The sequence below is a fragment of the Oenanthe melanoleuca genome, chromosome 22 (genome assembly GCF_029582105.1).
Source record: "Oenanthe melanoleuca isolate GR-GAL-2019-014 chromosome 22, OMel1.0, whole genome shotgun sequence".
NCBI classification, from domain to species: domain Eukaryota; kingdom Metazoa; phylum Chordata; class Aves; order Passeriformes; family Muscicapidae; genus Oenanthe; species Oenanthe melanoleuca.
Window position 1 is genome coordinate 4,459,055 of NC_079355.1, and position 23,729 is coordinate 4,482,783.

At 52.3% G+C, this 23,729-nt stretch overlaps 1 protein-coding gene across 6 annotated transcripts in view; it reads left to right on the forward strand.

The window, feature by feature from the left end:
• The window catches only part of ANK1 (ankyrin 1), a 53,350-nt gene that overhangs the window by 12,697 nt on the left and 16,924 nt on the right, over positions 1–23,729 (forward strand). For 2 of the 6 annotated variants that reach the window (XM_056508827.1, XM_056508829.1), the window contains exons 1-16: positions 10,815–10,881; positions 12,779–12,880; positions 16,596–16,694; positions 17,718–17,816; positions 18,520–18,618; positions 18,717–18,902; positions 19,039–19,137; positions 19,662–19,760; positions 20,094–20,192; positions 20,661–20,858; positions 20,939–21,037; positions 21,391–21,489; positions 21,713–21,811; positions 21,998–22,195; positions 22,333–22,431; positions 22,515–22,613. In XM_056508827.1, coding sequence (XP_056364802.1) covers positions 10,843–10,881; positions 12,779–12,880; positions 16,596–16,694; positions 17,718–17,816; positions 18,520–18,618; positions 18,717–18,902; positions 19,039–19,137; positions 19,662–19,760; positions 20,094–20,192; positions 20,661–20,858; positions 20,939–21,037; positions 21,391–21,489; positions 21,713–21,811; positions 21,998–22,195; positions 22,333–22,431; positions 22,515–22,613 — 1,812 coding nt within the window. In that variant the 5' untranslated portion in view covers positions 10,815–10,842. Of the gene's footprint in view, positions 1–5,381; positions 5,482–10,814; positions 10,882–12,778; positions 12,881–16,595; positions 16,695–17,717; positions 17,817–18,519; positions 18,619–18,716; positions 18,903–19,038; positions 19,138–19,661; positions 19,761–20,093; positions 20,193–20,660; positions 20,859–20,938; positions 21,038–21,390; positions 21,490–21,712; positions 21,812–21,997; positions 22,196–22,332; positions 22,432–22,514; positions 22,614–23,729 lie in introns of those variants that run through there. The other 4 variants (XM_056508831.1, XM_056508828.1, XM_056508830.1 and 1 more) reach the window with 4 other exon arrangements.

Genomic DNA, 23,729 nt, shown 5'->3' on the forward strand with positions numbered 1-23,729 from the left:
CTTCTGCATGCTGGTTTTTAGACAGATTTGGAGAGAAGTACCTTAAATTGGCTTTCCTGTCCTCCCCCCAACAACAAAGGAGATGGAGAGGCAGCTAGAGAACAAGGGCTGGAATATTTGTGTACAGCAAATCTTTGTCCCCCTCCCGCCACATCACATTGCTCAGCCCCTCCTTGGATGGAAAAGTGAAGAGCAGATATGGGTGAGGACCCCTCATGCTGCTTGTGGCTGGTGATTCCAGCACTGTGGAAGCTGAGCACCAGCAGCACCTCTGGACTTGCTGTGAGGTCAGGAATCACCACGTCAGAAGCCAGAAAACCACAGGAAAGCAAAGCCTCAGCTGTGTGATGCTCTGAGGACTGCCTGCTCTGAGCTGCACCATCCATCTCAGCTCTGCAGAGCAGCCTCATCCACTCATTCCTGCCTGCATCACTGCTTTCTCCTCCAACAGGAGGAAGTGGCCTGACAGTGCCACTGTTTCTCTGTGTACCAGCTTATCCATGGCTGGGCAGCAGAAGCAGAATTGCTAAACATTTAAATTATTCAGCTTCTGTTGTTGACTCAGCTTTAAAACTACATTGACGTTTCCTGAAATAATAGCTTGCTGACTGGAGCCTGGGAGCCTGGCTGCTCCTGGGAACCTCAGCAGGTGACAGGAGTACAGGGAGTGTTTTCCTCTCTAAGGACAAATGGGACATGCTGGAGTAAGGTGAACCTGTGGGTGTCCAAGTCCTTGTACCTAGAGGGTACTGCAAATGCTCAGAGGGAGCAGCTCCTCTCAGTGGCTGCAGCCCTGGACTCACCTGGCATCATTTCTCACATGCCTGGGCTCAGGAAGGGCTGTGCTTCCTTTCCTGGGCAAAGGCACATACAGGTGCCTCGAAATATTAAAGCCCATTGTGTTGGTTTCACGTGCTTGGGGGGAGGGGCTCTCCCGTCTCTGGGAGCTTCCCCTGTGAGCTGCTGGCACCAATCAGAGAGCTGATTTGGTGATGGACAGCTCGGGAAACTAATGAAAAGTTATTTCGCTTTCACAAATCACAGTGGATCAGGTTTGCTGGCTCTCCTTCGGCTTCCGGTCTCCGGGGGTGGTGGTCCCCGGGCCGGGGGCTGCAGCCCGGCTCTGGGCTCGGCCTGGAGTCCGGCCCGGTGCCCCTGCTCTGAGGGGGGCTCAGCTCGGCACCCCGGCTCTGCTGGGGGCCCGGCTTGGGACCCCAGCCCCGGCCCTGCGGGGGGCCCGGCCCGGCCGCATGGTCCCGGCCCCCCTTCCTGACCGCATGGCCCAGCTCGGCCCGGAGCTCCCCTCTCCACGTGGCATGGCCGAGCAGGGGGGATCGGGGAGCCAGCAAAGGCTCTCCCTTCCCCCTTCCCTCCGCGTTCTGAGAGAAGAGGCCTCCAGCTGCCCATGCTGTTTCTTCACGATCTGAATACAGTTGTAGCTTCTTTATGCCTGGATAAGATCCTCGATTTTTCTGAGCTCTCCTTAATGGGAAAAAATAAAGCCTGGAAACTTCAGAAGTCAGCTCAATGAAGATAAAGTTCCTGGTGGGAAGAGATTGAAAAGATGCAAACTGATAAGTAGCTGAAAACCTTTTTGTGGGCTAAGGGAATTGTGACTTCACTAAAATTCCTTTAAACTGTGAAATATACTTGGGGAGGTTTTGGGTGCTTAAGAAGAAGAACCTTATTTTTGCCTTGGAAAAATAAGAGCTCTCTGTTTTGGGGCTGAAATGTGAACAGAAACATTTAATAGAAAAAGAGATGACTTTTTGCCTCGAGGAATAAAGCTGTCCTGGGACTGGAATAAAGACACAGACATTTAATAATGAAGAAGATAAAGAGAATCTTGTTTTTTTCAGCAGCCTGCCTTTAAAAGTACTACCCCATGTGTGTAACGTAACCCATTGCACAGCTCTAAAAGGAGTGTGACAGAATGGGAAGAAAGTCATAATCTGCAATATTTTTCCCAGCGGATGTGGATTGTGAAGGTGAAGACACCCGCTAAGCCATAACCAAAAAGGGACTTTTCTCTCTTAAGTAAACTGAACTGATTATTTGAATGTATCACTGACTGAAGTGCTCTCTGTATGTTTGTTGGTAAGAAATGTTAAATGAAGGGGAGGAGGAAACAACCTAGGGATCTTATTCTGAATATTTTTTGTGTTATTAATAAATTTCTTCTTGTACCTTTCTAAGTTTTAAGCCTGCCTTGTCTCTACTCCTGGGTCCCGTCTCTAAAAGAAATTAAATATATTAAGGTTGGCAAACCCAAGTCACACCGTAACACCCATTTTTGTGTTATTTATTCTTCTCCAAGGTGAGGTGTTTAAGGTTCTCTGCTGTACACATTACACTCCTCTTTCCCTTACATGAAAGGAAGAACAGCTGAGGACAGACTGGTGGCAGCCAGCAAGTTCCTGGTTCTGGGCAGTCACTTCTCTGGTTACATGGCAGATACCAAAACCGAGGAAGGAGCCTTGCATTCCTTCAAAACTACATCATCACACAGCTGAAGAGTTTCTCCAAAGGTCAGAGGCAGAACTTTGTGTCCCGAGAAAAAAAAAAAAGGCTCTTTGTAGCTGAAGGACTAGTTCTATTCAGAGACTTCTAAATTTCTGACAGAGCTTCTCTTCACCCCTGACTGTCTGCAGTTGCTGCTGGAATTCAGCGTTTTCATCTCAGGTGTGAGCCCAGAGTGCAATGGCCCTGAGGCACCAGGGATGTAAGCCTTGTCCCAGGAGCTGCCTCAGGACAGCAGAGGGAGAAACTGGCTTTCATGTGGGTATAAGAAGTGTTACAGCACACAGGGAACAGCACTTAAGAGAATACTGGCTTGCAAAAAATCCCTAAAGCCCACAGGAGTTCCCAGAGGTTGTTATTTGGTATTATTCATGGTAATTCTTGGTCACTTTTTCTCAACGTGAATTTGATCTTTTTTAGACAATATTCCTGTTTTTTCTAGTGTAAATAACGTCCCTTTGCAGAGCCCCAGTTTAACTGTGTGTTAGCTTTTGTGAGTACAACATGACACCGAGTCCACCTTCAGTTGTTTCTGATGATTATATGCTCAGATGTCACTAAGGAGAAGACACAGAATAAAATTTTGGGGAATGAGCAATCCAGACAATCTCAGTTCAGCATCTGAAAACAGGAAAGTGTTAAGGAACTGCCTGAGATTTTTTTTTTTTTCTTGAGGTGTTTTCATGAAAATGGAAAGACATTTTGGAATTAAAAGCTGTTCATTTATTTGAGTTGTATTTGTTGTTTTTCAAGCTCTCACAGGCTCTGATTTCTCAGACAGGTTTGTGCCCATAGTGTTGGTTTCTCCAGAACTGCCTGGATGTTCCTGTTAGATATAACAGACAAGATAACAGTGACAAGCTGCTAGTAAAGCAAGTTGCTATGAGATCTGAGTTTCCAGCACTGATACACGCAGCTCAGCTGTCTACAGTCAGGTGTAGCTTTTGGAGATGCTTCAGGTGAGGTGGCAATGAGTGAATGAGACCTATTAGAGGCAGCAATGGGAAGTGTTAAGGAAATTACAATTAACAAGGGACTGCAATTAATGGAGCAAAAAAGTCAACAGTGCCAGAGGCTGCTTGAAGCAAAGGCAACCTGAATCCCAAAGTGGGAGGGGTGAGGGAGGCAATCTCCTGGGCATTGTAACGCTGCTTTTCCCTGAGCTCTGCTGGGAGGTCAGCCCAGTGGGACTGTGGGACGCAGGTTGGGCTTTGTCAAGTGTACACTCTGCTGGTGGATGCAGGATCTGGAGAAAGTTTGCATTGTGCTGGGGGAGAGACTCTGAATGGATTCATGAGCTCTGGCTGGTAATGGCCTCTGTCAGAGTGTGGGTTGTGTTTGCATTCAGGACATGGAGCTCTGAGGGAATCAGGATCTGAGGCACTGGTGGACACTGACTGTGTAGGTTCAGAGCAGCTGCACTTTTCAGAGCAAATACAGTGTGCCAGGAGTTGCAGTGCCCTTCCTTTTGGCAACAAACATTTGAGCTCTACCTGAGCTGAAGGTGGAGTCTCTTCTATTTCAAATATCCGAGGGAATCCAGACTGTCAATGAAGTGCTGAATGACTCTGGCCAAAGGGAAGGTGTTTACCCTAGGCTGAGGTAAGGACTCAGCTTTGCTCTAAAGCTAAACTTGGCCTTTTCTCAGTATAAAAACCTCAATTACTATGTAATGCGAAGCATGTTGCCATACTAACAGTCTATTGATCTACTTGTCCTGCCTCTCAGCTCATGCAAGTTTTTCTGGTGGTGGGCTGGGCTGTTTTGTAGGAATTCCCTTGAGAGACAAAGTTGGCAAAGCTGCAAATGTCACAAGCTGGACTGATCTGTATACTGCCCAGGGCTCTCCAGGTGTGATCACCTCATGGCTGCGCATTCACTGGTTTGGTCCCAGTGCCTGGCTGGAAGCACCTTGGCCTTCTTGATCCTGTAAGTGGCAAGAAGAGCCAGGTGAATGGGAGCTGGAATAGATACCAAGCTGTGTGGCTCCCCTGCAGCACCCTGAGTCCTTTGCCAGGCTCAGCATCTGGAGCCAGGATGGGACAAGCAGAGCACGAGTGAGAGGGATGACTCCTGCCAGCCAGGTGATCACTGGGTCACCCAGGGTCCCCCAAGGTCACCCAGGACCCCCCCGGCTGGAGCCAAGGAAAGGGTGGGACGGGAGCGCTCTCCAGGAGCTCTGTTCCTCTGGACAATCAGTGACTCCCTTGCGTGTCTTTCAGAGAGGGCATGCACCAACCACTGTGGACCCCTTGCCTTCTTGCTGCAAGCAAGGATCTCCTGAAGGGATGCTGGAGCAGGAGTCTGCTGTGCAGGTAGAGGGGGGAAGGGGCGCGTTCACTGTGTTGTAGTGGGCTCTAGACCCTACAAAGAGCCCGGAGCTGCTGTCACTGGACCCCATTTGCTACTCCAGTTCCATCTCGGTGTCCTCCATCTGGGACTTGCCCAGCCAAGCCTGTGAAAAACCCGAGGTCTTCTGCTCACTGCTCCAGTCCAGCCTGCTTTGTGTGGCACACACCAAGAGACAGTGTGACTCTGGCCACAGAGCTGCTTCATTTTGCTTTATATTGCTGAAGTTTCATCTTCCCTTGTACTAATTGAAGAGGTCATGCACATGGGCTGCTCCCTGCTAACAGCTCACAGACATGTTTATGAAGTGTGGCTCAGGCATGACATTCACCAAACACTGTGCCCAGCCTGGCAACTCTCCCCAGTTTCTTGACGTGGGACAACCTGTAATCTCCCGGCTCCAGACAGGAGATTCCTTGTTGTGCTGGCTTGCAGTCATGTGTGCAGTGGTGATAGGGTGCAGTCCAGCTGCTGATAAACTCCCTCCAGCCTGCTCATGCTTGGTTTGGCTGCAGCATTCAGCATAAGTGGGTTGATCAGAGCTGCAGAGCCTGGCTATTCAGGGTGAGCTGACCTCCTCCTGCAGTGATGACATGCATGCATTGCCTGAGGGTGAGTACTTGGGCATGGCCAGGGGTTCCTTGGGCAGCAAAAGAGAAGAGGAGTCAGGTCAGCTGGTTGCTGAGGGAATTTAGGTATATTCTGGCTGCTAATATGAACTTCAGTCAAAGATAACACCTCTTCTCCCCAAACAGCTGCTGCTAAATGGACCTCTGACTGGCAGGAAGGGTTTGCTGCCTTTCTTAGGTCATTGGTAACTTGTCTAAGGTCATCCTTGGAGCCAGTGACAGTGCCTGACATTGAAACCAGGTCCTTTGGTGCTGCATTTGCCTTGTCCTTCTCATCACTGGGAGAAGGGAGGTGCCCCAGATGTTGTTTTTTTGCAGTTTTGTGATGGTGGATGTTGATTCCTGTGTTTTCACCTCTCTTGTTTTGCCCCTGTGGAGCCCAGGTGCACAGGATGCTGATTCTCCCTAAGCACAGTGCTGTGCTGGCTCTGTGTGGAGCAGGTGCCTGTGCTCTGCTCCACTCCCATGTCCTCCCCAGGGATCTGCTGGCAGAGACACATTGCCAGGCCTTGCTTCTGGTACTTTTCTGTCAATGCTTTCTTCCTTGCATGGCTTCCAGAGGCTGCACCCCAACCCTGGCTTAAGGCTCAAGACAGTAAATCTGTGGTAGCCCCAGCACAAGGACTGTACTGTGATGCTTCCCAGCAGACATATGCCAGCAGAAAGCCCCTTCTAAGTTCTTTTGTTCATGCAGGCAAGCAAAGCAGGTGTGGACTAGTCCTGCTGGAGGAGAGGCAGGGAATGAGTCAGAACAGACTGCAGAAATCAGGAGCAGTTCATAAGCATCGCTAGGAAAGAAAAGGAAGCTTCTCCAGGGCAGGCCCTGCTGGAGTGATCTGGACTCCAGCACCTCACCTGAGCACGAGGGTGCTGACAGAGCCCAGGGCAGGCTAAGGCTGGCCCAGAAGCTGTGTCTTAGTGCCCAGCTGGCATCAGGCAGGCTCAGAGCATGTCTCTTACTCCCCCCTTGCACTGGCAGCAGGCTAGAGCCCTCTGCTCCCCAGTGCTTATTGCACAGACCTGCCTGAACAGTGTCATGGTCCAAAAAAAGGGAGTGCATCAGGAAATTAGGAGATAGAAAGCAGTTGCTGTGCTGCTGCATCCCTCTCAGCAGCTGTAAATGTTATTATGTTATTAGAAGAGGTGTACTGCCTGAGCTAAGAGCTCTCATGTATTGTCTTCAGTCATAGTCTATGTTTTTTTTGATGAGGTAAAAATAGCTTTTCTTTTTCAGGATATGCAGAGAGCAGAGGCTCCAGCTAACATCAAAGGAGAGTGACAGCTTTTCCCTGGGTGCATGGCCTCAGCTGGCAGGAGCAGAAGCTCTGTTCATTCTTGCCTTGCTTTGGCTCTGTGTGAAAGGAAAGATCTTCTGCTCTCCTTTTCCTGTTCAGGTCTCTGGACCAGCCCCTGTCTCGGTCCCCACTGCTGCTGGACCCAGAACTGTACTTCAAAGGGAAAGCGATACTTTGCAAATGACAGAACAAGATCTTGAACATATTACTGAGAAGATCCATTAGGCAGCAGGCAGGCACTGCAGGCTTGAACAGAGCTGGGGGCTGGAGCCCTCCAGAGGATCCTTATCACAAAAATCAGCCTGCTGGGTAGGGTCAGCTCCTTGCTGCCTTGCCCTGTGCAGATTAAGCTGTTTGTGATTAAGCTGTTTGTGTTCTGAACCTGCTCCAGCTGGAGCAGCCAGCAAAGGGGGCCCAGGAGTGAGGAAGGAAGGAGCCAATTGCAGCAGGGACTCAGCTAACCTTGGCCCTGACCTGTACCACCAGTGACAGTCCAGAACTACCTCTTCTGTTAAGGGTGCACAGGAATGGGCTTTCCAAAAGCTCACTACTCATGATTATGTAATGGTGGAGGATTGTGCATGGTGAAGAGGCCCCTCTGATGCTGGCAGCAGAAAGCTTGCCCTCTCTTCCTTCAGTGCTGAAAAAATGCTAATTGATATTAGTAGGAAGAGTAGGAAGGGTTCCCACAAACCTGCCAAGGCCCTTCCTTCCCTCCTTCTGCTTTGGGATTTCTCCTTTGCCAGTTGTGCCAAGTTCTTCTCTAGCTCTGTCCTTTGCACAGGAACATGAACAGATCTTTTATTTCCTGCATGCTCTGATTCACCTGCTGTGGGATGGTTGAGCTCTCCCTTCATCCTGCTTTGGGGGTCTCTGCTTGGTGTATCAGCCATCAGCCTCTGTGGTACGTGCTTTAGGGCTGTTGTGAAATCTCCACTAAGCAGAAAGGAGCATGGACAAAGGGTTTACTCAGGCTGGTGCATGAAATTAGAGCAAACTCATTTGGCAGATGCCTTCCAGAGATGACTTCTTGTGCCTTGACTCTCATCAGTCCTATTAAGATCTGCAGACCTGTGCTAAATCATGTAAGCAGAGGTGTGGATGACAGGAGAATAGAACTTGGGCATAAGGATTTATCTGTCTTGAATCATGTGGATAGGGGTGAGGATGATGAAATAATAGAATTTAAGCATTTGGATTTATCCTTCCATCCGATGAATTTTCCCAATCCTTTTGCTTTTTTCTTTCTCCTGGGTTTGCATTATCTGCCTGTTCTCCGTGTTCTGCTGGCTGACTGCCTGAGGCTTAGCTACTGTGGCCTCTCTGGAGATGGTGTGTTCTGCTGAATGCTGCCTTCTACTCAGAAGGCAGAAACCTGCCAGTAGGTTTTGTTTCTGCTGCAGGGCCCACTGAGAGCATCCAGTTTCTCTTAATACATATAGGAGAGAAAGTTCCTGTAAGACAGACAGTATGGCTTCTGTTTCTGAGCATTTTGAACTGAATCTCCTGATCTTCCCTGATTATCCTATAGGGACCTTAGGTGTTATCCCTAACTGCTCTAATCATAGCAGCTCTTTTAATGTGTTTTGAGGACTGACAAACCCTTCTCACCTGATGAGGAAAGATTGAGGTTATCACCTGCAGAGCTGTGTACTTGATACCTGCAAGGCAGAGCGGAACAAATGACAGAGACATTCCTAGGTTGGGCAGTTACTTAGAAGTAAACCACTACACTGGTGTGAGGTTTTGGTGTTTCTGATGGAAGTAATGCCTCAAAGGTGAGGATCATGCCCACTGTTGGATACAAGCCCACATGTACCAGGAAATGTCCAAGCAAATGGCAAGGGCTGTTGCCCTTGGCAAGGGTTTCTCACGTGTCCTCAGCTGGCAGTGCTGATTTTAGGTTCCAAGACACTGGCACTAGTGGCTGGAAGAAACTGGATGACCCCTGAGATGTGAGCTGGACCCTTCCACAGCATCTAGACAGGATGCCCATAGCAATACATGGCTTGGTGCCAGGATTTGGAGTTGCATGTCACTGCCAGTCCTGGGGTTCTTTGGCTGTTGGGGTGACTGTGTGCTGCTCAGCCCTCAGGTGTTTCCCTGCTGGACCTCCTTTCTGCTGCTCCATGAGTCTCTGTCAGTTTGGCTGAAGAGACAAGTGGGCAGACAGGGAAAAGAGGGCACTGCAGCAGGATGCATGTGTGCCAGGCTGGAATAGTGTGTGAGGTGCTTCTTGACTGTCTTTGTGTCCCAGAAAACACTGTGAGGTCACAAGTCCCTGAACTCGTTTGTACTTGGAAGTCATCTACTTGCAGCATTTAGCAGCTCATACAGGGTGGGCTCCTGCCAGGTATGGCCACCTTTAGCAGGAGCAGGCAATGCTGAGGCTCCCTTTGGTTATCAGCTATGAGCAGGAGCTGCTGGAGCTCCTCCCTGGGTGTGACTGAGAGCAGGCTCTGAAAAAAGAGATTAGAGCAAGAGCTGGCCCGAGACATAGGGGGCTTACAGACCACTGACTGCAGCCCTCAAAATCCAGCCTGGGCCTCTGGTTTGGCTTCCCCTTTGTTTATTGCCTTGGACATGGCTACAATGCAGTGGGCTCGTGTGGTTCCAGGCTAGTGGCATTAATGCTTTGAGAGCAGGAGGACCCCTGAGAAAAGGAACAGAAGAAGCCTCTCCTCAGGGCCAGGAGAGGGTGTCATGAGAAACAATTGACTCTGAAACCAGGACAGAGGGAAAGGGAAAAATCTAGATTGTGAGCAGACAAGAGAAGATGTTTCCTGAAGGAAAAGAAAGGGAAGGAGAGTAGAAGCACAGTCTGATATGCTGTGCTAAGTTTTTGACTTTAGAAGGTCTTGGAGCACTTAACAAATTCTCTCTTGCAGAATTGCTGGCAGCAGTCTCCTGATACTTCAGTGCTTGATTGTCTGCAGGTCTGTAGAGCATGATGCCTGTATGTAGTATTTAGCAGCCACCTAAGAGTGCAAGAGGTACCCAACAGCAAGTGAGGCTGCTTATTTTCTCCCCAGGAATATCTCCTTCCTGGAAAATTGTGAGGAAGACAAAGAGGAATGTAAAGAAACTCTGCAAACTCCAAATAAAGGAATAATCCTCTGCATCTGGAAGCAGTTGTGTGTTGTGGGGCACAGCGAGTGCTGGGTGTGCATGAGATGGCTGTGCTGGCTCTGTGCCCCTTGCTGGGTGGGGATCCCTGTGCAGGGTGTGTGTCTGCCCTGGGTGAGCTGAAACAGTGCTCACTGCAATCTCTGTGTATCTTCTCCATGTGCTTATCTATTTGTGTTCACCGGCTCTCTGCATTTCTTGCTATCAGTGCTTCCTTTTGCTGGAATTTGGGAGATCGCAGTGACCAGCCCATGCTTCCGTTTGCTGGGGAGAGAATTGCCCTGAGCAATAGGCAGGCAGTCCCATCTTGCAGGCTGACATCAGAAGGACAATATCACTGTGGATCTGTTCGTACCTTTTCAGCTGAGCTATTCCATCTTCTGTGGTGGAATGGTGCTTGGATTCCTGATGTCTGACGCCCTGCATCCCTCTGTGCACCTCTGGAAGGTGCATGCTGAGCATGGGGAGCAAAAGGGCAGCACCTCTGACACACTCCAGCCTTGGCATGTTTTCTGGGCCCCAGCATGCAGAGGGTCAGGAGGGAGCCCCAACCCCTCTCCTCTGTGGCAGAAGTTACCTGTGAGTTGCCAGGCTCCTGGGCACATCTGTGGGGCTGCTTTTCCTCTGCTGCTCCTGAGGTGGTACATGCAGCTCTGACCTCCTCCCTGTGCTTGGCAGCAGTCATTTGCTTTCCGGAGGTGGCTTGGTATTAAATATCCTGTCTGACACAATAATGGAGAGAAAATGAACAAATTCCATTAGCAGTTGGCGATCCCTGCAGGGTCTGCATTGGAGAGAGGACAGAGCCTGTATTTTTAGCTAGAATGCAATGTAACTTACTGGCTCTCTCAAAGCTGGGGAGTAGATAACCAAGGAGGGAGAGAGGGGACACCAGGCTCAGGTTTCAGCCGAAGTGCTGGACTATGGCAGCACGAAAGGGCAGGTCCGGTCCAGACGTGGCTGTGAGTATTCAACACACTTCTCCTTCATGCCCACAGAGACCTCTGCTTTGCTTTTCTGCTTGCTTTCTGCTTGTAGTCTCTGCTGCTGGATATGCTGGGGCTTTGGGAGCCCCTTTGCTGTAGGACCAGGTAGAGTTTTACCATTTAATCTTCAGAGCTCCATGTGTGTCCCATGGATGACAGAGCCTGGCTGAGCTGTGCTTTGATTTTCCAAGGGTTTTCTGCCTTGTCGTTGATCCTGACCTGAGGAGCAGAGACTTCTGGCAGTGTCCGGAGTTGGAAAAGCTCTTTGTATTCAGCCTGTTGCTTGAAGCTGTCAGCGTTACCTCACTAACCCCAGACAGCATGCAGATCTCAGAGCGTGAATGTGCACTCCTAAGCACAGCGCTGCTGCTGCCTTCTGCCTCCGGCAGCTGATCCTTCTGTGTGAGCAGGGCTCTGAGGTGCTGTGCCTGCCCTGTGGTCACAGCCTTCCACAGCCGAGGCTCTGCAGTGGATCTGGGAGCTCTCCTGCTCGCTGGGGCTCTTCTCTGGGCTGGAGCAGGCAGAGCCAGCTGGCACAGCAGGTCGTGCCAGCAGCACGCAGAGCCTGCGCACGCGGTGGGCACGGGGCTGTGCCCTCCACCACCTTCCTCCAGAGCCCAGGCTGCCCACAGGGCCATGGCACCCGGCCACTGTGCTGCTGTCTGGCCTGAGCTCTGTGCCCAGCCCAGCAGGGCCAGCTCACCCTGTCTGTGGGCTCTACAGCAGGGAGCAGGGCATGGCTGCCTTTCTCTGTGGCAGGAGTGTCAGGCAGAAAGGATGAGCTGGAGGAAGCAGATGGAGGAGACCAGAAGGCATCTGAGTTGTGCTGCTCCAAAATCCCAATTCAAATGTCTGGTACTGCAAAGAGAAGGGGGAAGAGAGGAGCCCTGAACCTGTGTGATCCATCATCCTCCCTAATATGGCTCCAGTGCTTTTGTCTCTGGCTGTGTTCCTTCTAGCTCTGTCCAGGAGCTTCCTAATCCTGGGTGCTCCTCTGCAGCCAGGCTGTGGGCAATACAGGAGCACTTGGGGTGGCAGAACAGAAGCTCTCCTAGCACAGGAGATCCCTCGGTCAGTCCTGATGTGAGTGGTACAAGAAGGGCTCTGTTTTTCTCTTGGAGCTGAAGACAGAGGATTGTGTCCTGCACCCATGTCATGGATGTCTTGTGGCTGCAGAGCCCTTTGGGCTGGCCTGAGCAGGCACATACCAGCTCCAGTTCCCAGACTCTCAGACCCATAGCACTGCATTTCCACCCTGTTCTCCAACTTCTAGTGAGCCATGCCATTGTCTCCATTTGCTGCCTCACACTGCCAGGTAGTGTTGCTAAAAGTATTGCTGTGCCTTGCCTGGGCTGGCTGTGGTGTAGCAGGGAGGCATTGTCAAAAGAGAGAATTGTGACTTTCCCAGCTGTGGGTGTTCAGCTGGGGCTGTGGTCCCTGCTGCCATACCTGAGCTCACCACTGCTGCTACCCAGTGGCTTCTGGAGGACGGTAGGGGTGGCTCATGTAGCTCCATCAATGTAGGTCTTCAGCCCAGGCACGGAGGGGTTTCCTGGGCCAAGGAGGCTGTCATGGTGCCAGGAGCTCCCTCCCTACTGTCCCCACCGTGTGATGGGACGAGCTGCAGAACTTCTGTCCCATTATCTGGATGCTCTTCACTCTAAGTCCAAGTCCCAGCCCTTCTTCTTCCTCTCTGATTTGGTGCACCTCAGTCTGTCCCAGCAGTTTCCACTGTGACTTGCCTGACCTCTGCCTTTTCTGCCTGCTCTGTGTAGTTACGTTCTCTGTAGCTGAGTGAAGAGTTGACCTGATGCTGTTGGTGGGGGAGAGCAAGGGGGCTCTGAGTTTCATGTTTTTTCTTTTTGTCCCCAAGGCCGATGCTGCAACCAGTTTCTTGAGAGCTGCAAGATCTGGGAATCTGGACAAAGCCTTGGATCACCTCAGGAATGGGGTAGATATTAACACCTGTAACCAGGTAGGTGAAACACACAGGGCTTCTGGTACTATCTGTAGTTCATGTGAAAATGTGCAGACCAGAGGGCAGACCTGGAGCAGTTGTGTTTGGGGCCAGGAGGGCAGCAATACCTATAAAGATCTGGGGAGCCTGGATGTACTGGCTGAAGGATAGCAAAGAACATTTAACAGACCAGCAGAGAGGGCTCCTTTAGTGTGACGAGCAGATGGGACAATTGGAAGGAGCACAGTTGCTTCTCAGAGGGCAGAGGAGATGGCTGTGAAGAGTAGCACAGTGGCTGGAACATCACAGGAATGGCTCTTGGGGGTTATTGCCCTTGCCTGCAGTGCTGAAGCTTTTGGATTCCTAAAGCTGCAGTTTATCACAAGCAGTGAATGTTTGCAAAATGCCAGTTCTGGTGGTTTGGGAAGTGTTGGGCAGGAGAAGCCCCACTCATTCTGCATAGAAACATGTTTGTACAGGAGCAGAGAGCTGCAGGCACTGAGGAATTGTCTGCACATCATCATCAGAACATTTTGTACCTGTGTAGCTGCCAAATGCAAGTGGCTGAGCCTAAATTGGGGCAGATGCTGTACGGACAGATTCAGGGGGCTCAGGCTGATCAGGGGGAGCAGACAGGCTGTGCTGTCATTGCTTTCTGGAGCAGGGGTGTTGCTGGGGAGGCTGACTCAGCAGGTAGCACCAAGGCACACTCATCTATTTCAGCATCAAGTCCCCAGAGTGAAGTTCAGCCCTGCTGCTCCGTGCACTGCAGAGCCAGGGCAGGCACTGGGGACAGGTCCTACAGGGCAGAGCACTCCATGGATGTTCACTCATTTCCAATACTAAGCCTAAAACTAGAGGGAGGATTTCTACATCCACTGGTCCTGTAATGCTCTGGCTCAGAGGGATATGGGGTTCTGGACAGGGGTGTGTAAAGAATTACTACAGGGTGACTCATATCCACAAGCTAAAGATGAACTTTGAATTTCTTCCTCACCAAAAGAGATGGTCTGTCATCAGCTATCTCCACTGACCGGCTTCAAGTCCTGTTTCCAGCCACATTTCTGGTGCTGGTGAGGGCATTTAATACTTTGATGGAAAGACAATGGCCACAGCAATATGAGGCTCTTCTCTCGGTGATGTCTTTGCACCGGTTCCTGCCTGAGGTTAGATGGCACTTTGGGGTTTCCTTCTGAGGAATATCAGACCTGTGGGAAAGGTCCAACCTCACATGTCCTGTATAGAATAAAGAGGGATATATGTGGTCAGACCTATCCCACAGGCCCTGTATTCTTACTCAAGTTCAGAGACCTTGACATGCCATCTGATCTTCATCCTGCTGATGTCACCTCCTTCATTGCTGCATCAGTGTCTTCATCACCCACCTTTCGTGTTTCAAATTCCAGCATGCTCCCATCTCATCCAAGAGGAGCTGGAGGACTAAGGATGAGTTCACCTTGCTGCCAGAATTCTCACAGCTGGGAACAGCACCATGGTGCCATGTGGGTGCCCAGGAGATATCTTTATTGAGGTGGCCAGTCCTGACAGGCAGTCCAGAGCAGGTCCCTGCTTTGAGACAGGCTAAGTGCAAAGCTCTGCTGGGCTGCATTTGTCACATTGATAGCTAGTGACTGGGATTTCTGGGAATTATTTGCAGCATTTGGTGAGGAAATTATGGCGCCTTTCAAATTACACACATCCTGTGACAGTTTTGGATGGGATGAGCTGTCAAGCCAAAGCAAAACAGCCTGTATTGCTCCTGGAGCAGAAATACCAATGGGCCATCAATGGAAACAACCTTCTGTGCTTATTGCACAACTATTTGTTACAGGCTAATGATTTGTCACAGGTTTATAGCATTCAAAAGGTTATTTATGAAATCTTTGCATAAAAGGGCTTTTGGGCTGAGGGGAGCAGCTGAGCAGCTGTGGTCTTGCTCGCCATTTGTTGGTTGCATGAGTGTAACTGAGAAAAAGCTTGCATGTCTGCGGCCAGTTATCCAACTCGTGAGCTCACAGAGTTAAGGGGGTCAGTGATTATCTCTATGGGGTTGTGTCGGTGTGTCCTCATCAAAGAAACAGGGCTTCACCAGAGAAGATGGACTCAGTGTAGCCAGACATGGCTGGGGAGCATTTCCCGTCAGTGTCACTGTTCTGTGGGTATCACAGCACTCCCACTACATCTCCCCTTCGAAGCACACCTTTTGTGCTTGAGGCTTGATAGAACTCTGGAGTCGGCGTGCTGAGGAATCCTGTGGGTTTTTAGATTTTTGCTCTTTGTGCTGCAATCAGAGTTGAGCAAAAGAATCTGTGACTTTTCAGCTATGTTCCTGGGCAACTGGTGCTTTCAGTGAGAAAGAGTGAAAATCCCTTTTCCAGTCTGACAACACCCTTGAAGCAATTCTGAGTTTAACTGGAGTGTTGAGGGCTGGAACTGAGCCTCCCTGGGCATTTTCTGCTCCCCCTACCAATATTTAGATGGGGATGAAGCATTTCTGTTGAGTGACCTTCCAGTCAGGAGTTGAAACACGTGATTGGGAGGTGGAGTACTTGGGCAGGAGCAGGTGTCCCTCTGCCCTGCAACAACACTGAGCAGCGCTGAACAATCCCAGCATATCTACCTGGGAGAAGAGAGGGAAAGGAGAAAAAGTGGCATCTGAAAATGCCTGCAGGTATTTAACCTCTTTTCTGCCAAATATACCAGCCCTTTTGTTCACATCTGGGAAGTGGAAGAGGGTGTCAGAAATAACAGAGCAGAAGCTGTCTTAGTAGCCTTGAGGATGCTGTCTGGCTTGGCACTCCTCCTTCTGACAGCCCAGAGATGCTAAAGGGGTACTGGCCAGTCGTCTGCTCTTCAGGTTCCATGTGGAGGAAAAAGGCAAGCTAAACTGGGGCACACACAGAGATGTTCTGAGATGTCACTTTAGCTCTTTGGGAGCTTCCTGGAACTGGTAGAGCCTAACAGGGACACAGCCAACACCTTCTCTACACTCTTTACTGCAGCTGAACTCCAGGGAGCAAAGCCCACCATGGGCTGCAGGGTACTGGTGGGCAGTCTGAAAGCTGGGGAGAAGCCAGCTTCTGGCCTGGAAGGTCACACACTGCTGTGAATTAATTTGGCTGCTGCTTGACAAAATCATTGTCCCAAGCAGCGCCTCTCACTGCATGTCTGTCTTTGTTAAATGTTAAAGTTTAAGGTTTGTGTGTGCACTTATACAGCAGTTGTGGTGCATCCTTGCTCTGGGCTGTGCATAAAGCTCAGCTCTGTGCTGAAAAACCTGACTATGAGAGGGGCACCCCGTGGGAAGTCACTTGGGCAAAGGCAGGAGTTGACATGAGGGATGTGCCATGAGCAGGGAGGACTGAAGCAGTTCCTGTGCCTCCAGCACACGAACTGAGCTGTGGTACCCCCCATCCATAGGAAATTGCCTACTAGGACTGCATGTTTTGCTCATGGAGAAACCTCCAGCATTAGTCAGCAGCCCATCATTCAGCTGTGTGAAGCTTTCCTGGCAGCGCAGAGCTGTTTGTGGCACCATGGCTGGTGTGCTGGATGTCAGTGCAGAGCTCAAGGACAGGGCAGTTGCTCCTGCCCCCAGCAGCCTGGGCTTTCTCCAGGCACAGGCCAAGTGCCTGCAGTCATGTCTGCACAGGAGCTCAGAGCAGGGTGCTCCCCAGGGAGCTCCATCCTCAGATGATGACTAATTCCCCTGTCCCACCTCTGCTTCCTCCAGAACGGACTGAACGCCTTGCACCTGGCCTCCAAGGAGGGCCATGTGAAAATGGTGGTGGAGCTGCTGCACAAGGAGATCGTTCTGGAGACAACAACCAAGGTAAGGACAAGGAATTCTGGCCACGCTGGTGTCAGCTCTGCTCCCTGCCGTTGCTGCCACACACAGCTGCAGCAGCTGAGCAGCGATCATGCTGTGTGCTGCCAGCCCCCAGAGAGGCTGTGCCAGGGCAGTGCTGCTGGGCTTAGCCCCAGCACTAGGCTCTGGTTTAAGCACAGGCTTGGCTTCTCCAGGTGGGTGGGAGGTGCTCTCCCCTGAGGGATCATTTTGAATTTCAAAGGGGAGTAACATAAGCCACAACATGTGGTTTAGTACTGCCTTATTAACATCTCCTCCCGGCACAGGCTGCTGTCCCAGGGCAGCCCCTGCACGTTCCAGCACCGAGCTGGGATCAGTACCACTGTCACAAGCCTGGAGAGCTCTGGTGCTCCGTAAATAACATCTTGTTCTCCCGTGCATCACCACAGCAGGTGTGGTCTTCACTTGATGACAAGCAAGACAGCGGCACAAGCAAGCAGGGCTGACAAGTGAACAACCTCCAGCAGCAGCTGAAGGGCTGTGAGAACAGGAGGAGGCCTCATTGCCACCTCCCTGGTGCTCTCACAGGGCTCTGGACACAGAGCACAGTCTGGCATTCTGCCACACCACCCAAAGGCACAAGTCAGAAGAGCCTGTGTATACATTTTCCAGCCTGCTCATCTCCCCCTAAATCTGCTGGGATGCCTTGGCTCCCAGGATGCAGGTGCACGCTGCAGTTTTGCGTGAAGGCTGCCAGCTCAGCTCTCGCATCTCTGTGCTTAAGATGCACAGCTCCTGACAGTGCATAGAGCTTCTGCTGCCAGTAACTTCATGGGAGGGATGAAATCACTCTCTTGACTGGCCAGAAAATGGGAAGGGTGGCTGGTTGGTCTGCAGCAGGGATGGAACATGGAGTGAGAGCTGCATGGCCTTCTAAAGGTCTTCCTAGCCAGCTCAGCTTGCATGCCTGTCAGCACATCAGGCCTATCTTTCCCTGGCATCCTGGGTTGCTCCAGTGCCTGAACACTGTCCTGTGGTATCTTTCAGAAGGGAAACACAGCCCTGCATATTGCTGCCTTGGCTGGACAGCAGGATGTGGTCCGGGAGCTGGTGAACTATGGGGCCAACGTCAACGCACAGTCCCAGGTAGGGTGACTTGGTGTGGACAGGAGGGCACCCAGTGTGTCTGGTGGTGGTGTCCTCATGGTGGGAGCTGGGCTCAGCATGGGTATTGCAGCAGCCCTTTGCAGTTACCCTCTAGTCTTGCTCAGGAGCCAGGACTGCTCTGCCAGACTCCTGAGAAGAGACAAGAGTGCAAATGGTGTGGAGGGAGTCTTGAGGCACATGGGGACACCAGTGTGGTCTCTGTTGAATTAGTCCTTATCAGCACATACAAGCCTGCTGAATTTATCCTGGGAGGACTCGTGGCTGGTGCCTCTCTGGCAAAGCTTTGAGATCTCCAGCAGCCCCTGCAGTTGAATACACTGTGCTTCCTTTGCTCTTTCTTCCTTGGGTCTGCTGGGGCTGTAAGCTCTCCAGGTTTTGCCTGAAGGGAGAATTGTCCCTGAAGCTAGGGACAACACTGGCAGTGAGGGGAAGACAGTGTCTCCTGGATTGACTCTTACGGAGCATTGCCTGTTTTCTTCTGGATATGTGGAGCCGGGGGCTCCATCTCTCTGTGATTGTTCCACTGTTGCCAGGTGTTTTTTTCTTTTTCACACCCACAATGGATGCTTCTGCCCTTGTTCACTGACCTGGGAGTGTGGGTGTTGATGGGGGTGTAGGTCTTCAAAGAACTCAAGAAACACAAGGAAGAGTTATGTTGATTTACATGGCCCTGTGTTTGCAGAAAGGCTTCACACCTCTCTACATGGCAGCGCAGGAGAACCACCTGGAAGTTGTGAAGTTCTTGCTGGAAAATGGAGCCAACCAGAATGTAGCCACAGAGGTGAGATCCCTGGGGTGGAGCCTGTGGCCCTGCTTGTGGGGGCTGCTGAGGGATGTGAGCCTGCCATGGCTCCTTGATTCTCTCTCTCTCCTTGGCAGGACGGCTTCACTCCACTAGCTGTGGCTCTCCAACAAGGACATGAGAATGTGGTTGCTCACCTTATCAACTATGGGACAAGGGGTAAGGTCCGTCTGCCTGCCCTGCACATTGCAGCCCGCAATGATGACACTCGCACAGCTGCTGTGCTGCTGCAGAATGACCCCAATGCTGATGTCCTCTCCAAGGTTTGTGGTTTTCCTATGCTGTCTCTGGGAGCTTCCCCACATCCCCAGGGAGAACAGCAGCTTGGTATGCTGTATTTATCCACGGTTTCATCAGGGAGCATGTGTCTGGCTGGCTGATCCCTCCTTCTTTCCCTAGACTGGATTCACCCCTTTGCACATTGCAGCCCACTATGAGAATCTCAGTGTGGCCCAATTACTGCTGAACCGTGGAGCCAGTGTCAACTTCACACCTCAGGTGAGTGCAGGCTGGGAACCTACTGGGGTTGCACTGCTCCAGCACCAGAGGAGGGTGCTGTGCCTCTTATCCATGTAGGGTACAGCAGCAGCTGCCAGGGCATGCTGGTGACATGGGACTATGCAGAAAGTAGTGCAGATGCATGAGGAGTTGCAATTAGTAACCAGCATGAGCATGCATCCCTGAAAGCTCTTGGGGACCTTGTGTCCGGGCTGAGAAAAAGCTGCTGCTGCTGCTGCTGCTGCTGCAGGGCAGTGCTCATAGAACCTGCAGTTAGGATGCCCCTTCCAGACCCACGGGTGAAGCCCAGTCCATGAGTTGGTGCTCTCCTGCAAGATCTCTGTAGTTTCTGTCTGCAGCCTTTAGCTGCACAGCCCTCCCTCACAGCCCTGTTAAACCAGCTATTCCCCAGCATTGTCCCTGTGCAGAGATTAGCTCTCCCTGCCCTCTGTCTGTTGTTTGTCCCTTGCCTCCTTGAAAGAGAAGGGGCTGCTCCTTCTGACAGACTGCTGTTCCTCCTGCAGAATGGGATCACTCCCTTGCACATCGCTTCACGCCGGGGCAACATCATCATGGTGCGGCTGCTGCTGGACCGGGGCGCCCAGATCGAGACACGGACCAAGGTGAGAGCGCTGCTGAACACAGCCCGCCTTCCCACGGGCTGTCCCCTCCTGAGATCCTAATGCCCAGGGCTTGCCCTGCAAACATCTTGCTGGGAATGTGAGGGAAGGCCTCTGATGCACAAAGGGCATGGACCAGGGTTTTTGCTGGCACATGTAGAGGTGAGAGGAGGCTGCACAGCAGCAAAGGTGTGCCCTGGGACCTGTGGCCAGGCTCAGTTTTGCCTTATAGTGCAGACAAAAAGTTATTATTGCAAGGTCCCTGTCAGTCATCTACCTGAGGGAGCCCTGCCCTTCCATGCCATTCTGAGCCCTTGAACCCTTCTCTCTTCCCAGGACGAGCTGACCCCTCTCCACTGTGCAGCACGCAATGGACATGTGAGAATTGCGGAGATCCTCCTGGACCACGGGGCTCCCATTCAAGCCAAGACCAAGGTACCCAGAGGACTTGCTGGGGCTGTGACTGGTGCCAAGGTCCCAGGGCAGCACACTGGGATCACATGCTGTGCAGAGTTGCTGGCTGGCACCCATGGCTGACTTAGGGCTTTTTTTGGCCTGACAAGGGGTAAGAAGCTTCCTGCCCTACTTGGCCCTAACTAGAGTCCTTTGCCTGAGGGCTCCATCCTTCAAAGGGACCATTCCTGGGAAGGGGATAGCCTGGGTACTTTGGGTACCATGCCTAGGTACAGTCTGCCCCATGACAGCAGCTCTTCAGGCCCTTCCCTCCACTGGACATTACTCCTCTGTAAGTCTCAGTGAGGGATTTTGGGGCTCCTCTCTGGTAGCACCCTGGGGAACAGGCTGTCTCTTCTGCCCTGGAGCAGTGTCTGGGGATGCACAGCAGGGCTGGGTGGAATGCCTGAGCCCTCCTGGCCCAACCCTGAGCTCCTGCTCCGCTTGCAGAACGGCTTGTCACCGATCCACATGGCAGCACAGGGTGACCACCTGGACTGCGTGCGTCTGCTCCTGCAGTACAGCGCCAATATCGACGACATCACCCTGGACCACCTGACACCGCTGCACGTGGCCGCGCACTGCGGCCACCACCGCGTGGCCAAGCTGCTGCTGGAGAAGGGGGCCAAGCCCAACTCCCGAGCCCTGGTGAGAAACGGAGGGTGGACTGGGCCTGGGGAGAGGGAGTGTTCCTGCAAATGACCATCCATCTGTCTGTCTGTCTGCAGAATGGCTTCACACCCCTCCATATTGCCTGCAAGAAAAACCACATCCGTGTGATGGAGCTGCTGCTGAAGACAGGGGCCTCCATCGATGCTGTCACAGAGGTAGGTGGGCTGAGCCCATCCTCAACTCTCTTGCTTCTGCATGTACAGTGTGGGCAACACGGCAGGATGTGATCTCCCTGTTGCTTCTGCCATAGCCCAGGGACCTTTCTCGGTGCTCTTTGCAGCTCAGAACCTATTTAGCCTGGCAGCATCTTCCCGAAGGGCAGGGAGATGCAGGGGAGGCAGCAGCTCCCTGCTTCCTCCACACTCACCTACCAGGCTCCTGGAGCAGACTGGAGACTCAGATTTTGCCTCTGCTGAGATCTGCCCCGAGGAGAAGGAGGAGGGGAGAGTAAGAGATATTGCCAAGGCCATAAGTCCCATCTTGGTTTCTGGCCCCTTTCTCTTCACAGTCCGGCCTGACCCCTCTGCATGTGGCTGCCTTCATGGGACACCTGCCTATTGTCAAGACTCTGCTGCAGCGTGGAGCGTCTCCTAATGTGTCCAATGTGGTGAGTTCCACCCTGGCTGGGACTTTGGGAGTTCAACTTATTGGGATTCAGCAGGATACCCATGTCCTGCACCTTCTGTTGCCCTGAGCCCTCTCCTTTGTGCTGGCACAAGGAACAAGTAGGGGTTGCAGGCACTGTTCTCCTCTGCTCAGAGCAGAGGAATGACTGCAGGAAGGCATTTTCTCTCTTTTGCCCTTACCACTTTATCCTGTCTTTGGTGCAGAAAGTAGAGACTCCACTACACATGGCAGCCAGAGCTGGGCACACAGATGTGGCAAAGTACCTGCTGCAGAACAAAGCAAAAGCCAATGCTAAGGCCAAGGTAGGTACAGAGGACCTGTGTGATAATCAGCTCTGGGAACAGCTAGTGCTGGTTTCTTTGCTGTCGTGTGCCCAGAGCGCAGTCCCTACCAGGAGCTGTGCAACAGTGGGAACAGGGCTGGCACCCCTTTGGCATCAGAGGAAGGGACTGGTCCAGGTCTGCCCAAACAGCTTCTTTGCCTCACAGGACGACCAGACTCCTCTGCATTGCGCTGCACGCATTGGCCACACTGGAATGGTCAAACTCCTTCTGGAGAACAACGCCAACCCCAACCTGGCCACCACAGCAGGGCACACGCCCCTGCACATCACTGCCAGAGAGGGGCACATGGACACAGCCCTGGCCCTGCTAGAGAAGGGAGCCTCACAGACCTGCATGACCAAGGTAGGCTGCTGAGTGCAGTGCTGCAGAAGGCATCACCAGCTGGGGCAAGGCTGGGCAGGCTGTGGCAGTGTCCCTGACACACAAGGGGCAGCACTCTTCATCTCTGCCACTCTGTGATGGGCTGCCTTTCTCCTCAGAAAGGATTTACCCCTCTCCACGTTGCAGCCAAGTATGGAAAGGTGGATGTGGCAGAGTTGCTGTTGGCGCATGACGCTCACCCCAATGCAGCAGGGAAGGTAAGTGTTGTTGGTGTAGGGGGAGTGCTCTAGCATGGGGAGAGGCTCTGTCTCACCTGTCTGTACTCTCTCCCCCACTGCAGAATGGCCTGACTCCACTGCACGTGGCTGTGCACCACAACAACCTGGAGATTGTCAAGCTGCTGCTTCCCAAGGGGAGCTCCCCACACAACTCGGCTTGGGTGAGTCTGGACTGGGCTTCCCTGGGGATGTGGGAATGTGGGAATGTGCTGTGTGTCCAGTGTCTGCCAGTCTGGGGCCAGCACCACCCCTCAGCCCTGCACCCAGGGAATGTATAAGGGGCTGATCATCCCCAGCCTCTCTCGTGTCTGCTGCTCATGCCTGCCTGTCCTCACAGCAGGCAGGGTGCCAGGCAGGGGTCCTGTTCCAGCAGACAGGCTGTGTCAGGATGGTCCTGAGCAGGCAGGGTGCTAGGCAGGGGTCCTGTTCCAGCAGACAGGCTGTGTCAGGATGGTCCTGAGCAGGCAGGGTGCCAGGCAGGGGTCCTGTTCCAGCAGACAGGCTGTGTCAGGATGGTTCCGGCTAGCAGCGTGGTGGTTGCTGCGTGGGGAATGTGTTTCCATGGCAAGTCCTTGCAGAGCAGCGCTGCGGTCTGGCAGTTTGGAAAACCACAGGCAAATGTTTGCATGCAGCTATGAAGCAGTGAGTCAGAAAACCCAGAAGCTTGTGAGAGTCATTCAGCTCTGCCTGAGCATGGGGAGCATCTCCCCACAGAGCACGCCAGCAGGCGCCTTGCATCCCATGTTGTTTGCAGAAGCTGCATCCTCAGAAAGCCAAGTGGCTGGTGGTGCCAGCCCTGCCCATCTGGCACCTTGCTCTCCCCTGAGCAGCCATGCTGGGCTCCTGCTGCTCTGCGTCACACCAGCCCCACGTCAGCCCAGGCTCTGCCAGCTGCTCTGCTCCTGCAGCGTGCCAGCAGAACCTGCTCCAGGCCCTGCAGGCTCTGCCTGAATACTAATGCTGTGTATTGGGAGCTTAGCTCCACACCTCAGCCAGGTACATCCCCGGAGGTGTGTCTGCCCCAGCTTTCTGCAGCTCCCAGAGGCTGCATACTGCTTCAGAAATTCGTGTGTAGAAAACTCCAGGACAGCCCCCACCAGTCAAACCTGAAGCAGGTGGTGTTTGAAACCCGCATGCTGACTTGGCTGGAAGGGTGGGATTTGGCATCAATGACAGGGCTGGTTGCTGTCAGAGGAATGATGTGTGGGGCATCCCTGAGCTCTGGAGGCAGAGCAGGAAGGGCAGACCTGGCCTGCAGAGGCAGGGTGGTACCTCCT